Source organism: Rhinopithecus roxellana, chromosome 14 (genome assembly GCF_007565055.1).
Source record: "Rhinopithecus roxellana isolate Shanxi Qingling chromosome 14, ASM756505v1, whole genome shotgun sequence".
Lineage (NCBI taxonomy): Eukaryota > Metazoa > Chordata > Mammalia > Primates > Cercopithecidae > Rhinopithecus > Rhinopithecus roxellana.
The window spans coordinates 123784900-123802164 of NC_044562.1; the positions used below are offsets into that span (position 1 = coordinate 123784900).

A 17265-nucleotide genomic window follows, 5' to 3' on the forward strand; every position below is an offset into this window, starting at 1 on the left:
CATATGTCTAGCCAGTTTTCCCAGCACCATTTATTAAATAGGGAATCCTTTCCCCATTTCTTGTTTTTGTCGGGTTTGTCAAAGATCAGATGGTTGTAGATGTGTGGTATTATTTTTGAGGGCTCTGTTCTGTTCCATTGGTCTATACATCTGTTTTGGTACCAGTACCATGCTGTTTTGGTTACTGTAGCCTTGTAGTATAGTTTGAAGTCAGGTAGCATGATGCCTCCAGCTTTATTCTTTTGTCTTAGGATTGTCTTGGCAATGTGGGCTCTGTTTTGGTTCCATATGGACTTTAAAGTAGTTTTTTTCCAATTCTGTGAAGAAAGTCATTGGTAGCTTGATGGGGATGGCATTGAATCTATAAATTACCTTGGGCAGTATGGCCATTTTCATGATCTTGATTCTTCCTATCCATGAGCATGGAATGTTCTTCCATTTGTTTGTGTCCTCTTTTATTTCATTGAGCAGTGGTTTGCAGTTCTCTTTGAAGACGTCCTTCACATCCCTTGTAAGTTGGATTCCTGGGTATTTTATTCTCTTTGAAGCAATTGTGAATGGGAGTTCACTCATGATTTGGCTCTCTATTTGTCTATTATTGGTGTATAGGAATGCTTGTGATTTTTGCACATTGATTTTGTATCCTGAGACTTTGCTGAAGTTGCTTATCAGCGTAAGGAGATTTTGGGCTGAGACAATGGGGTTTTCTAAATATACAATCATGTCATCTGCAAACAGGGACAATTTCACTTCCTCTTTTCCTGATTGAATACCCTTTATTTCTTTCTCCTGCCTGATTGCCCTGGCCAGAACTTCCAACAGTATGTTGAATAGGAATGGTGAGACAGGGCATCCCTGTCTTGTGCCAGTTTTCAAAGGGAATGCTTCCAGTTTTTGCCCATTCAGTATGATATTGGCTGTGAGTTTGTCATAAATAGCTCTTATTATTTTGAGGTACGTCCCATCTATACCTGGTTTATTGAGAGTTTTTAGCATGAAGGGCTGCTGTATTTTGTCAAAGACCTTTTCTGCATCTGTTGAGATAATCCTTTGGTTTTTGTCTTTGGTTCTGTTTATGTGATGGATTACGTTTATTGATTTGCGTATGTTGAACCAGCCTTGCATTCCAGGGATGAAGTCAACTTGATTGTGGTGGATAAGCTTTTTGATGTGCTGCTGGAATCGGTTTGCCAGTATTTTACTGAGGATTTTTGCATCGATGTTCATCAGGGATATTGGTCTAAAATTCTCTTTTTTTTGGTTATGTCTCTGCCAGGCTTTGGTATCAGGATGATGTTGGCCTCAAAATGAGTTAGGGAGAATTCCTTCTTTTTCTGTTGACTGGAATAGTTTCAGAAGGAATGGTAACAGGTCCTTTTTGTACCTCTGGTAGAATTCAGTTGTGAATCCGTCTGATCCTGAACTTTTTTTGGTTGGTAGGCTATTAATTATTGCCTCAATTTCAGAGCCTGTTATTGGTCCATTCCGGGATTTAACTTCTTCCTGGTTTAGTCTTGGGAGTGTGCATGTTCCAGGAATTTATCCATTTCTTCTAGATTTTCTAGTTTATTTGCATAGATGTGTTTATAGTATTCTCTGATGGTAGTTTGTATTTCTGTGGGATCAGTGGTGATATCCCCTTAATCATTTTTTATTGCGTCTATTTGATTCTTCTCTCTTATTTATTAGTCTTGCTAGCGGTCTATCAATTTTGTTGATCTTTTCAAAAAACCAGCTCCTGGATTCATTGATTTTTTTGTAAGTTTTTTTGTATCTCAGTCTCCTTCAGTTCTGTTCTGATCTTAGTTATTTCTTGCCTTCTGCTAGCTTTTGAATGTGTTTGCTCTTGCTTCTCTAGTTCCTTTAATTGTGATGTTAGGGTGTCAATTTTAGATCTTTACTGCTTTCTCTTGTGGGCATTTAGTGCAATAAATTTCCTTCTACATACTGCTTTAAATGTGTCCCAGAAATTCTGGTATGTTGTGTCTTTGTTCTCATTGGTTTCAAAGAACATCTTTATTTCTGCCTTCATTTCATTATGTACCCAGTAGTCATTCAGGAGCAGGTTGTTCAGTTTCCATGTAGTTGTGCAGTTTTGAGTGAATTTCTTAATCCTGAGTTCTAGTTTGATTGCACTGTGGTCTGAGAGACAGTTTGTTATACTTTCTGTTCTTTTACATTTGCTGAGGAATGCTTTACTTCCAACTATGTGGTCAATTTTGGAATAAGTGTGATGTGGTGCTGAGAAGAATGTATATTCTGTTGATTTGGGGTGGAGAGTTCTGTAGATGTCTGTTAGGTCCACTTGGCGCAGAGCTGAGTTCAATTCCTGGATATCCTTGTTAACTTTCTGTCTCATTGATCTGTCTAATGTTGATAGTGGGGTGTTAAAGTCTCCCATTATTATTGTATGGGAGTCTAAGTCTCTTTGTAAGTCTCTAAGGACTTGCTTTATGAATCTGGGTGCTCCTGTATTGGGTGCATATATATTTAAGATAGTTAGCTCTTCTTGTTGAATTGATCCCTTTACCATTATGTAATAGCCTTCTTTGTCTCTTTTGATCTTTGTTGGTTTAAAGTCTGTTTTATTGGGCCTGGCGCAGTGGCTCACGCCCGTAATCCCAGCACTTTGGGAGGCCAAGGCGGGCGGATTATGAGGTCAGGAGATCGAGACCATCCTGGCAAACACAGTGAAACCCCGTCTCTACTAAAAAAAAATACAAAAAATTAGCCAGGCGTGGTGGTGGGCACCTGTGGTCCCAGCTACTTGGGAGGCTGAGGCAGGAGAATGGCGTGAACCCCAGAGACAGAGCTTACAGTGAGCTGAGGTTGTGCCACTGCACTCCAGCCTGGGCGACAGAGCTAGACTCTGGCTCACAATCAATCAATCAATCAATAAAATAAAATAAAGTCTGTTTTATCAGATACTAGGATTGCAACCCCTACTTTTTTTTGTTTTCCATTTGCTGGGTAGATCTTTCTCCATCCCTTTATTTTGAGCTTGTGCGCGTCACTGCACGTGAAATGGGTCTCCTGAATATAGCACACTGATGAGTCTTGACTCTTTATCCGGTTTGCCAGTCTGTGTCTTTGAATTGGAGCAATTAGCCCATTTACATTTAAGGTTAATATTGGTATGTGTGAATTTGATCCTGTCATGATGTTAGCTGGTTATTTTGTTTGTTAGTTGATGCAGAAAAGCTGAAATTCTAAAAATCAGAGCACCTCTTCTCCTCCAAAGGAATGCAGCTCCTCGCCAGCAACAGAACAAAGCTGGACAGAGAATGACTTTGACGAGTTGAGAGAAGAAGGCTTCAGATGATCACTAATAACAAACTTCTCCAAGCTAAAGGAGGATGTTCAAACCTATCACAGAGAAGCCAAAAACCTTGAAAAAAGATTAGACGTATGACTAACTAAACAGCGTAGAGAAGACCTTAAATGACCTGATGGAGCTGAAAACCATGGCATGAGAACTACTTGACACATGCACAAGCTTCAGTAGCCTATTCAATCAAGTGGAAAAAATGGTGTCAGTGATTGAAGATCAAATGAATGATATGAAGCAAGAAAAGTTTAGAGAAAAAAGAGTAAAAAGAAACGAACAAAGCCTCCAAGAAATATGGGACTATGTGATAAGACCAAATCTGCGTCTGATTGGTGTACCTGAAAGTAACGGGGAGAATGGAACCAATTTGGAAAACACTCTTTAGGATACTATCCAGGAGAATTTCCCCAACCTAGCCAGGCAGACCAACATTCAAATTCAGGAAATACAGAGAACACTACAAAGATACTCCTCAAGAAGAGCAACTCCAAGACACGTAATTATCAGATTCACCAAAGTTGAAATGAAGGAAAAAATGTTAAGGGCAGCCAGAGAGAAAGGTCGGGTTACCCATGAAGGGAAGCCCATCAGACTAACAGCGGATCTCTCGGCAGAAACTCTACAAGCAGAAGAGAGTGGGGGCCAATATTCAACATTCTTAAAGAAAAGAATTTTCAACCCAGAATAGCATATCCAGCCAAACTAAGCTTCATAAGTGAAGGAGAAATAAAATCCTTTACAGACAAGCAAATGCTGAGAGATTTTGTCACCACCAGGCCTGCCTTACAAGAGTTCCTGAAGGAAGCACTAAACATGGAAAGGAACAACCAGTACCAGCCACTGCAAAAACATGCCAAATTGTAAAGACCGTCGATGCTAGGAAGAAACTGCATCAACTAATGATGTACTTTTAAAGGATGATTAATTAACTAATTCTTAATCTTATATCTCATAATTATTTTTCTGATATTTTTACAGCATAGAGAAGTCAAAATAAATAATACCTTATTGGTCTTATATTCCAACAGTAGCTTCTGGTTTTTTGTTTTTTGTTTTTTGTTTTTTTTACAAGACTTATCCCTGATCTGTTTTTTTTCTCAGGATTAAAAACTGAAAGATCTCATTATCATTGACTTAAAATATGATAAGTGTCACTTGAGGTCAGGAGTTCAAGACCAGCCTGATCAACATGGTGAAACCTTGTTTCTACTAAAAATACAAAAATTAGCCAGGCATGGAGGCGGGTGCATGCAATCCAGCTACTCAGGAGGCTGAGGCAAGAGAATTGCTTGAACCCAGGAGACAGAGGTTGCAGTGAGCCAAGATCGTACCACTGCACTCCAAACTGCCTGACTGAGTGAGACCCCATCTCAACAACAACAACAAAAAATCATAAGTGAATTCACACTATTGAAATAACCCTGCCAGTTTGAACCTACAGTGCTCAGATTTAGGTCTAGATTGTATCTACAATATGCATCACTAAATTTCTCTTAAGGAGTAGTCTTTAAGACAGCATGGCCTCTTCTCGCCCTGATCCATGTGCACATGCATGAGCATATGTAAGAGTCAGTCAGACCAACAGGCAGACAGATTCAGAGATAGCAGAGATAGGCCCATATGTACTTATTAATTTAAGAGTAACATTGTATTTAACGGGAATTGATTGTCATGGAACTCTTCAAGACTTAGAAAACCTTGGAGTTTTTACTGACCTAATTTGACAAATGACTTTGTTGTCTTTGTGTAAGTCTCATCTTGAACCAACCCCACCAGGAAGTTTGTAACCTAGTAAAGACAAACTGACCAAAGAGTAAGAATAAAGATAAATGAACAAACCCATTTATGCTGACCAAGAAAGATAACTTCCACATCTTCCAAGTAACACATCGTTTTCAGTACTTGAGTAAAGAAAATTTGGCCAGATATGGTGGCTCATACCTGTAATCCCAGTGCTTTGGGAGGCCAGGGTGGGAGGATCACTTGAGTCCAGGAGTTGGAGGTTACAGTGAGCTCTGATCACACCACTGCACTCTAGCCTGGGTGACAGAGCAAGACCCTGTCTCAAAAAAAAAAAAAAAAAAAAAAAAAGGTGTGTGTGTGTGTATATGTACTTCTATTTTTCTACTAGAAGCAAATGTAGTTTTAATATTATCTAGATGTGTACAATAAATATTAATAAATTGTAAGCCTAAAGAGCTTACAAATTTTGCCATAATAAAAATAATTATAAAGTATTTCACAAAGAACAAAGTATTACTGAGTAGAATCTTATATAAGTAGTGACTTTGCTTTATCACTTACTTATTTATTCAGCCAGCAGTTACTGTTGATAGGTACTTTGTGCCAAGCACTATGTGAAGACTCTGGGGTCAGAGTACTCATGGTATAGTAAAGAGGATGATGAATTCCCACTAGTTATAAAAGTAGAAGTAGCAGCTCTTCAGTTCTCCAATTTGGATTGGAGATCAAGTTTCTGTTAACTTGTCAAAGGGAATCCTAGAATTTGGGTTTAGGGAGGGGAGTGGTGACAAATAATTCTATTTTATAATAAGGAATACTAAAGTTTCCTACACTATTTCTTGGGGTATCTCAGCTGAATGCCAATATTGATCTGCCAACTAGAAGAGTATAATTCCCTTTCCTGAAGTAACTAAATAAGGTATTTTTCCTGTTTGTGCTTTAGCAGGTTTTTGAGACATAGTTTGGGTTAACTAATACGGTAATATGCTTTTTAAAGGTAGCCAGAAAAACAAAGAGCAAAAGACTCTAGCTCGGTCTTTATGACCCAGTTGCTTTTTATCACTAAAATGTGAAATTAGTGTGAGTGAATATTGAGGAATTTTGACAACATGAAGAAACATCCTCTAGGGCATTTCCTAACCAGGAGACTGGCAGGAAATGAGATATATGTAACATGTTTGATGAGAGAGAGCAATGAAGGGGACTTGAAAGGAGAAAGAATGAGAAAAGAAGTGTAGCAGAGCTGGACTGAATTTGGTCCTAGTAGTGGCATTGGCAGTGGCAGTGGCACTGGCCAAATGCTGTTAATAATAACAAGGCGGCCAGGCGTGATGGCTCATGCCTATAATCCCAGCACTTTGGGAGGCCAAGGCGGGCGGATCACCTGAGGTCAGGAGTTCGAGACCAGCCTGGCCAACATAGTGAAACGCCGTCTCTACTAAAAATACAAAAATTAGCCTGTGTGGTGGCACGTGCCTGTAGTCCCAGCTACTCGAGAGGCTGAGTTGGGAGAATCACTTGAACCTGGGAGACAGAGGTTGCAGTAAGCCAAGACCACACCATTGCACTCCAGCCTGGGTGACAGAGTGGTACTCCATCTCAAAACTAATAATAATAATAATAACAACAAGTCATATGTTAATTGCTCCTTCACATGACTGAAGTGTTTTCACATTTATTATTCTGTTTGATTTTTGTTTGTTTGCCTTCTGAGATGAAGTTTCGCTTATTTTGCCCAGGCTGGAATGCAATGGCATGATCTCAGCTCATCACAACCCTTCTGCTCTCGGGTTCAAGCGATTCTCCTGCCTCAGGCTCCTGAGTAACTGGGATTACAGGCATGCGCCACCAGGCCTGCTAATTTTTGTATTTTTAGCAGATACAGGGTTTCACCATGTTGGTCAGGCTGGTCTCGAACTCCTGACCTCGTGATCCGCCTGCCTCAGCCTCCCAAAGTGCTGGGATTACAGGTGTGAGCCACCACGCCTGGCCTATTCTGTTTGATTCTTATAGCAGGCTTTATTTTAATTGAAACTCTGAGATTAAGTGATTTCCCTGAAAATAGCTTTTTTGTGTTTATGTTTGTTTTTGTTTCTGTTTTTGTTTTTTTGAGACAGGGTTTAACTCTGTCATCCAGACTGGAGTGTGGTACGATCTTGGCTCACTGCAACCTCTGCCTCCCAGGTTCAAGTGATCCTTCTGCCGCAGCCACCCAAGTAGCTGGGATTTTAGGCACGTGCCACCATGCCTGACTAATTTTTGTATTTTTTTGCAGAGACAGGGTTTCACCATGTTGCTCAGCCTGGTCTCAAACTCCTGGGCTCAAGTGATCAACCCACCACAGCCTTCCTAAGTGCTGGGATTGCAGGTGTGAGCCACAGCACCAACTGCTAACCATAGCTTTTTTGACATAGCTAGACCGTAAGCCAGTGCCTACACCCCAGTCATTACTTATTACATTGGTTGGCATCTTAGAATTTACAAATAATTTTTATATATGTTATCTTATTTGACTGTTCTAACAACCATAGAGGTAGGCAAAAAATATTATCCTCATTTTAAACAAATCATCAAGGTGAAAAAACCTGTATCATCTTGTTTGATTTCAGCAAGTAGTTTCAATTAAAGATGTATGCAAACATTGCTTCATGCTTAAGTCAACTGTAGATTGTTTTTTAAGCAAAGGATGCAGATTTTATGTGCTTTCTACTATTTTTGGCAATCTCTCACTTTCAGATTTATGTGATCAGTTTGGCTGAACCCCGCCTGCCCCTGCAGCTGGATGATGCAGTTCGGCCTGAGGCGGAAGGAGAAGAGGTAAAAAATTATACTTATGAAATATTATGCTTCCTCTGTATATGTAGTTTGCAAAACATTGAAAACCTGATGCCCTACTTTTGTACTAAGGGTGCCTGTGAAGTGATTTTGAGCTCCACTGTTATTTAGATTTACTCTTAAAATCAGCAATTCTCAAACCTTTTGGTATCGAGATGCCTTTTACATTGTTAAAAATAATTAAGACCCCTACAAGCTTTTGTTTTTATTGGTGTATACATATCAATATTTATAGTATTGGGAATTAAAACACATTTTTAAATATTTATTAAAAATTATATATACATTGCATGCATGTTGGCATATGTAGTATTATGCAAATCATGAAGCTAATAACATTTTATGAAAAAATTACAGTTGTCCAAAGCAAAAAATAATTATTGTTAGAGTGACATTGTATTTAGCAGTCCATTGCCTTAACCACTCAGCTACCTCATCCTTCAGATGACATTCTGTTTATATAACCACAGTTCTTTGTAATTTCTGGCTTAATAGACAACTAGATTCTCATATTGCCTCTGCATTCATTCTATTGTGATGAATACACATCATAGAATCTTTAGAAAACTGCTCAGTATACTCATGAAGAGTGAGAAAGAAAAAGTATTATTATGAAAAAGTAAGTTTGACTTCATCAACTCCCAGAAAGTCTCAGGGACCTTCACTGCTCCCCAGACCACATTTTGAGAACCACTACTCTATGTCAGTCTTTATCTGTTCCTTCACCCTTGGGCTAGCAGGTTAAATCCAGGAATCAATGAAGAAGTGGGTGGTGAATTTTTCTTATATCCCAATAATGAGGCAAGACTTTGAGGGGTAGAGGAGGGAAAGAAACCATTATACCTGTTAATTCTTTGTCTTCTTTCCATCTCTCTTTTAATGTTAACTTCTCTGTGGCCGCACTTTGTGTTTCTCCCATTATTTGAGATCCCTGAGATTTTTGGGCATAGTATTAACATACAAACATCCTGCTCAATTAAAAGTAAATATGACTTCTAAAAGTATTTCTTGTGCTCTTCAAACTATTAGTAAAATTTGATTTTTTCTTCTCTTCTTTTTTTAGGAAGGAAGAGCTACTGTTAACCAGGATACAAGATTAGACAACAGAGTCATTGATCTTAGGGTATGTCTAATTTATTTATTAAGTGAAGCAATTAGGCCGCAATTGAGAGGGGCAGGGATACCATACCTGTCTCAGGCTCATAAAGCTAATGGTATTTGCCTGACTGTACGTATGATAATACAGGAACAATTTACTTTTCTGACTGACCTTCCCCTAAAAAGAACTGCAGGCAACAGGAACAGTTAAATACTAGTTAACAGGATATTGACTTGCTTTGTTTTAAAATGACAGATGAATTTGAAGCCAGTAAATGATCTTGCTTCCAGATGGTATCTTTTTTAGACAAGTTATTCAGGAAGTAGAAACATAACCATTAATATCACTACAAAGTTATGAAAAATATTACATGCACATTTTAGATCGACCAGGTGGAGATGAGTAATTAATGCTTCAATCCTTTGAGTTTGATTGGAGCACCAAATTAAAAATACACAAGCAGTTGGCCCTAGTGGTTTATACAGTAGTCTCATGGGTCTCCTGTTTCCCTTTCTGGTTTGGTTGCAAGTGAAAGAGAGTTTAGTGGTTTCATCATTATTGTAGTAAAACCATTGCATCTTTCTTTCTTAATATTTTGACCACATCTTCCTTTTTTACTTAAATATTCTACCTCAAGCTCAAATTTTTTGTCACCTTAAGAGTTCTTCTTGGCTCTTCTACCATCATGTGAGTCTACCCTTATTATTTACTCATGTTATTCCTAATTATTTGCCTTTTGTCTTTTTCCTTTTCCATTTTAATTTGTGTAGAAAAAGCAAGCAGTAATCCAAAGTCCTCTTGATACTACCTGGAAACCTCAGATTGTTCATGTATGTCGGCCACAGGAGTGAGACATCATTCTGTATTTATTTGTCCTTGCTAGTTGTTCACACAGGTTATTATTGGTTTGTGCCTCTAGAAGTTGGCCTGAGGAGTTTTTGGGTTTTGGGTTGTTTTGTTTTGTTTAAATTCATTGCCACCATTGAAAAAATGGGTTTTCACATTAAAATCTGGATGACACTTCTTAAAAAGAGGAGAATCTGGCACATGAGCTAGCATGCTAGATGGGACAGATACAGGTTTCTTACACTATCTTTTGCTTTGCCCTGCACCACCCAGCAAATATCACTCATTTCATTCATTCATGTTATTTGGCCCTTGCAAGCATTCACATGTTTAACTCTTACTTTGACTTTACATTTTGGGAGACATTGTGTACATTAGTCACTTTAAGGTTTTAAGCACCTTAGATTCCTTCTAAACTACTGTCTTGGTTGGGTGCAGTGGCTCACACCTGTAATCCCAACAGTTTGGGAGCCTGAGGTGGAAAGAATGCTTGAGCGCAGGAGTTTGAAACCAGCCTGGGCAACATGGCGAGACCCCTGTCTCCTCAAAAAAATTAAAAATTAGCCAAGTATGTTGGCATGCATCCATGGTCCCAGCTACCCAAGTGGCTGAAGCAAGAGGATTGCTTGAGCCCAGGAGGTTGAGTCTGCAGTGAGCTGTGTTTGTACCACTGCACTCCAGCCTGGGCAACAGAGTAAGATCCTGTCTCAACAAATAAAAAATAAACTACTATCTAATTTAGTCCCCAACTAGTTCTTTTCATAGACTCTCAGCAAAGTCAAGGGTTAAAGAATTTTGAAATAAAAGGCAAAATTGCCATTCTTCTTCTATAATACGAATGTTCCGAGATATATCCTCCTTTAGGTTCTAGTGTAGCCTAACTTTTTTCTCATATATGAATTGTTTTCTCTCTGAACTTTCCAGGCAGGTGCCCTGATTAAAACTACTTCACTTTCCAGCCCCCAAGAAGGTCAAAGCAATTTTCATTCCTAGAAAAGTGAATTAAAATGTCTTTGTCACCCTTTTCATACATAGCACTCACATAGCTCGTATTCCGGATTGGCACGGCAAATTAGCTTCGTCCTCATAGGTTAGCAGGTTGTTAGGAAGGTTTTCTGGGAACCTATTCAAGAGAGTTCCCTTTAGATCAGAATTGTTCCCTTTATTTCACCTCACTCTTAGGTACAGGTGAAGGTTGTCCTAGGAGTAAATGTTAGTCTTCCCTCTTAAGAATCATTGTTTAAGTACTTTTCCCAAATATGAATGGATTACTTTAGTTGGTTCAAAATTACAGTCTATTTCTTTATCTAGACCCCCTGTACTATAGCTAGTCTACGGAATATTTATTATGTTCATATTACAGGTTTCTTATCCTGTGGAATATATATTGGTCACCTTCAAAGAACACATCATTTTGTTGGGGAGATAAGACTAGTAGTGTGAGGTCTCCTTAATAGGGATGCCCTCCCTTGGGTTGCCAGGTAAGCATAGAAACTGAGCCATCTTTAAAGGTGAATCATCAGCTCTTTTTTGCTACTCGGTTTCACATGCCAAGGGAATAGACAATTCAGGACTCATGGGCAACCTAACCCTTGAGATCCCATGGCTTTCCTCAAGTTCCCTTCGTTTGCTAATACACCACATTATCCTCAGTGTTACCTCTGAAATCACACTATGAAATAGCTCCTACTATGTAATTCTGTAACATTTTTTTCCTGAATGTTTAGGTATATTTTGGCATGCAGGGATTAAGAAAATAGCTATCTGAGCATATATTCTATTGTTCACCAGTGAACCCTACTTTGACCCTGTGGGTTAATGAATGAAAAGTATCTGCTATTAGGGTGTGGTTTCATCTTATCAATTATATATTTTTGTTTTGAAATTGGTCACCTTTGTCTTCAACATTCTTTTCTCTTGGACAGACTGTTAATCCCTTCAGTCAAGGCAAGTACATGAGTTAAGGGGTTAACAGTCTGTCCGAGAGAAAAGAATTACATTCATGGCAAATGTCCCCAATCAGTCACAACATACCACATACATATTATTCTTGATGAGCTTAAAGTAGCCACACAGCACTCAGGGCAGCCTCCACTAACTGAATGGAAATAAGCCTATTTACCATATCTCCCTGAAACTTTCTGTTAACAAAGCCACAAAACTCTGAAACAAAGAAAAATTAGATAATATCAAGAGCCCATCTTCTAACACATCGCCTAGCTCATTACTTTCAATACATATTTTCCAAACTAAAAATTAAAATCTCAACTCTTTAAGAGAAATTTTTTACTTTTGTAATATAAGAGATTATCTTGGCAATATAGTTTTGATGCCAATATATTGAAACTTATATTACATTTCAGTGGTTTTGCAGTGTTTTCCCAAGTATGGTAGCTTTACCACCGGAGGTACACAGTGATTTCTGGGTGTTAAACAGATGAACATTTTTTATTTTAATAGCTATACAATGTAACCAGCAAATAAAACCATGTTTTCATGGATATTATTGCTTGGAATTAGTTAAGTTTTAAAACCTGGTTTAAAGAAAAATATCAAATACTAGTATGAGAGATACCCAGTAGACAGAAATGATAGTAGAAGGCAAAAGACAAGTTTAAGAAATGCTGGTTTGTGTCAGCAGTGGACAGAAGATTGGGAACTCGGGGCTGCCATGAAAATGATAGGTGTTTGATCACCACAGCTATAGGAGTTCTTTGAAAGTAGATCTGGATAGTCTGAAATAGTCAAGGGAGGTATCCTCAGGGATGTCGTAACTGTTGACCTCAAGACCAATGCATTAATTAGAAAAATATTTTAAGGGTGCTCAGCACTGCTGTGTATCACAGGATCCCTCCATAGGACATACATACTTGATCTGCTAGCGTTTTTGTCATACATTAGAATGAATGGGTGTGTGTTGGAATGTCTTGACACAGAGTTAACCTGAACACATACAACTGGAATTCCCGTGTTACAGTAATATAATAGCAATTGCAGACAGTTTGGATTCTTTCTCACAGAGATTACTTTTGTTTGAGTAGAAATTCTACGTAATTCTGGCCAGTGCAGTGGATCACTTGAGGTCAGGAATTCAAGACCAGCCTGGCCAACGTGGTAAAACCCCATTTCTGCTTAAAATACAAAAATTAGCCGGGCGTGGTGGTGGACACCTGTAATCCCAGCTACTCGGGAGGCTGAGGCAGGAGAATCGCTTGAACCCGGGAGGCAGAGGTTGCGGTGATCCAAGATCACACCATTGCACTCCAGCCTGGGTGACAAGAAAGAAATTCCGTCTCAAAAAAAGAAAAGAAGGAAAAAGAAATTCTGCATAAATCAGGCCAGGCGCAGTGGCACATGCCTGTAATCCCAGCACTTTGGAAGGCTGAGGCAGGCGGATCACTTGAGGTCAGGAGTTCAAGACCAGCCTGGCCAACATGGTGAAACCCCATCTCTACTAAAAATACAAAAAATTAGCCAGGCAGTGCCTGTAGTCCCAGCTACTCAGGAAGCTGAGGCAGGAGAATCAGTTGAACCCAGGAGGCAGAGGTTGCAGTTAGCTGAAATCACACTACTGCACTCCAGGCTGGGCAACAGAGTAAGCCTCCGTCTCAAAAAAAAAAAAAAAAAAAAAAAGAGTCTACATAAATCTGATTTTTAAAAATAATAGTTCTCTTTGGAATTAAATCAGATACCAGTTTAGAAATGTCTTTCCCACTGTCTTTTCTACTATCTCTCCTGACCCCTAGTCCAGCTTCACGGTAGTGTCTCTGTAACCTGATAAACCATAAACAGGGGTTCTCTGCAGCCATTAAAAGCAAAAGATGTAGTGGGTGTAGTTTAGTTGATAACTTAAATAGGTATTTTTAAAAGCTACAAGTCTCATACAGCATGGAAGTAATTTGTTGTGAGAATTGTAAGGAGCTAAATACTATTAAAGATTGCTGTATAAAGTTTGGGTTTGTTTGCATTTTTGTCTTCTATTGGAATTCTTTCGCCCAACACCCTTACTTCTCTCCATATACCTGCCTCTCTTCTCCACAAAAGATATAATTTTGCTTTCTAGTGCTATGAGGACCTCAGGGAAAGGAATTCTATAAATGCAGAATATTTTTTCCCCTTATTTCAGATCTTTTGCATAATACAGAATAGCAGTGTTTTAATTTTAATAACCATACTTTTGGGAAGTTTGCTATAGAATTTAAAAATAACTATTTTAATGTAAGGAATGTCAGGCTTTTTTAGAACTAAAGTTCAAGGACTGGGTTTTTCATTTTGTTTTTCTGAAAGTAATTTTTTTTAAGTGTAGAAAAATTAGTTTTCTGCTTTCTGTTTAGTTTATCTTCTACCTCATGCCCTCTGTAATCACCATTATCATCTAACACCTAGTCCAGTGCCAGGAGGCATATAATAAATATTTGTTTAATGAGTGAGGAGGAAGTATTATTTTTTCACATATTATGGTATCATTAATGTATTTATTTGACCCAAAACAATTTTTAGATTTAAACATTAAGGAAACTAATATTATTAGTATGGTTTATAACTTAAATGATAAAGCCTTTTTCCTGTTCATTTATGTATCTTAAGGTAAGGGTAAGTATAGTAATGATAAATTAAATATATCAGGTATTTGTACATTCCTTGTCAATTGAAAATAAGGTTGTTATATATTTGCACTGAAATTAACATATGTTGCTTTCACTTCATGTACTATATTTTAGAAGCATTTAATTTGAGATAGATTTAATACATAATTACCCTATTAAACATACTTTTATTTTGTTACATACACTCTGTAATCTTACTGAGAAGTGGGGTCATTGTTGATTTTTACCTTAACCAGCAAATTCTTATACTCATGTAGAAGTCAGTTGTAGTGATCAATATGTAATAGGGAAAAAGCTTGAAAATGAGTCTATAAAAAATTGATTTTGTTTCTCTTTAGATATGCTCTACCCAAAGTGTCTTGTTTTGACCAGGAAAAGAAAAAGTACTGTTACCATTTCTTATTTTAACTATGTTGTGTTGTTCTCTCATGTAATGATAATGCTTTTTGAAAGAGGAATAAATGTAGAAAGACAACCCAGGAGTACGTACAAAAAGTTTCTCAGACTCTGATGCAGTCTGCTTAGTACTCCTCCTCTGCTAAATTAACTGACCAACCTGGGCCTGAGGACAGTATTTTCCTCTGAGCAAAGTTAGAGAGTTTACAGGATACTAATCTTACTTCTTTGTCTTGTTCCAACCAGCAGAGATAGCTAGTCTGAATTCGCTCACACAGTGTGATTCTCTTTGCAGTAATGGGTATTCTTGCTAGTAAGATACATAATCAAAATAGTTAAAGATTTATTTTGAAATATTTGTTTTTCTTCCTTGTTATTTACTTTTAAAGAACATCTTATATTTAGTAATTCCTTTTTGTTTAATTCTTTTCCCATCCACCTCTGCTTTAAGTGGTGGTTTTCAAATTAAACCATTTAAAAGCTAGAATCTGCTAGAAAATATTCTCCATATGCAAATGTTAGGTGGAAATTAGGATGTATTAGAATTGTCATGTGAATAACTGTTCACTATCTAATCAAGTAGGTGCCAGTGTTCCTAGCAATTAGCAAGTGCCTTGAAGAAACTAATGAGAAAAAATTATTTTTCTTATATATGACAGATCCATTTTCCCTATAAATGTTACACATTAACATACTTGTTTATACAATCAGGAAGTGAAGAAGTACAGTTTTTTAAAAACCGTAATTGGTGAAATTTCTATTCATATTACATAATCTATGACAACCAGTTCATAAGTTGAATTTCCACTTAGCAAGATGTCGAAGTGAGTTTAGGCCAGGCGTCGTGGCTCACACCTGTAATCCCAGCACTTTGGGAGGCCGGGCAGATCGCCTGAGGTCAGGGGTTCAAGACCAACCTGGCCAACATGGTGAAACCCGGTCTTTACTAAAAATACAAAAATTAGCTTGGCATGTTGACGGGCATCTATAATCCTAGCTACTCAGGAGGCTGACGCAGGAGAATCGCTTGAACCCAGGAGGCAGAGGTTGCAGTGAGCCAAGTTTAGTTGAACTAGCTAAGAGGCAAACGGCAATAAAATGTATTCAGTGACCCTCTTAATATATTCTGAAGTGAAGTACATCTCTGTACATTTGTCAGTAATAGTGAAGCAGCTTTTTGCTAAATAGATCACTAGGTTTTTGAAAGCAGAAGATTATGCCATTTGTTTTGATTGGATGAACCAAATGTTTCACTAAACCACATAATGTGAAAAAAAAAACGCAAGTCTTTTTCTATAGTTTAAATGTAGACATCTTGAAAATGAATAAGTAAATAATCTAATAAATTATAAAGACCTTTTAAATGGTTTTCATTGTTTTATGAGAAACTGATTTGTAACTTTGAATGTAAGTTATAAAATAGTGTTGCTTAAATATGACCACTTTACATGAATGTTTTTATCTGATCTGCAGAAATTCAAGGTTATTTCAATATTCTTTAGAGTGAAAGAAATGTAATCATTCCATCATTAACAGTGTTTTCACAGGGTACTACTGTGTAAATGCAGAAGGGGTGAGCCCTTTGGTATGAGAGAAGTAATTGAAATTCTTGTAATGAGACTAAGAAGACAACTTCTTCACCTAACTCAGTTATTCACAGCTAACTTAGTGGTTTGAGGTCACATGTTTTACTAAACACCTATCTAGCCATAGGATAGCTATTTTTAAAAAATATAGTAAGCCAAGACCTAAAGATAAGAAGTCACTTCTTTTGACCAGAGAATTGGACAAAAGTTAAAGTAGAGATAATTACCTCTAGAGCTTCCTGGTCACCATCACAACTGATTGAGGCTAAAAGTAAATTAGAAGGACCAGAGAAACTGAGAAAGAAAGGAGGGAAAGAGAGAAAATAGAAACAGGTGACTGTGCTGGACAGTTGGAGTACTATATTATGTACCACATTGGAAGTCAGTGTCATGGGATGCCGTCCCCTTTTATTGTATTTTTTTCTTTTTAATGTCTTAATCTAATTGAACAAATACACAAGTATGTGCAATTGTATTGTTGTAATGGTTAAAATAAAAATACATGGTTTTTATTCATTTATTGTCAAATACCAAAATCTTACTTAGAACATTAATATGCTGCACAAACATTGCTATGTCTCACTTTATGGGTGGCCTTTAAAAAAAGCAATAAGACCATTCACAAGTAAGTTGTTTCACTACACTAATTGTTAAGAAATATTTTTCTTTTATGGAATTCCTACAAATTAAAACATTTGCTCACTAAGCATTTCTGGTGAAATACCTTTATATGATCATATATAGTCATTATATTCCAGCATGTCTTTTTACCTTGTATTTATTTGTGTCATTTTGTCCTCTCCCCGATTACTAGAATTTAAAAAC

At 37.6% G+C, this 17265-nt stretch overlaps 1 protein-coding gene across 2 annotated transcripts in view; it reads left to right on the forward strand.

Annotated features, from left to right (window-relative positions):
• The window catches only part of DARS1 (aspartyl-tRNA synthetase 1), an 89152-nt gene that overhangs the window by 52962 nt on the left and 18925 nt on the right, over positions 1-17265 (forward strand). For both annotated transcript variants that reach the window (XM_030916447.1, XM_030916448.1), the window contains exons 6-7: positions 7808-7888; positions 8970-9029. In XM_030916447.1, the coding sequence (XP_030772307.1) occupies positions 7808-7888; positions 8970-9029 (141 nt within the window). The remainder of the gene's footprint in view (positions 1-7807; positions 7889-8969; positions 9030-17265) is intronic.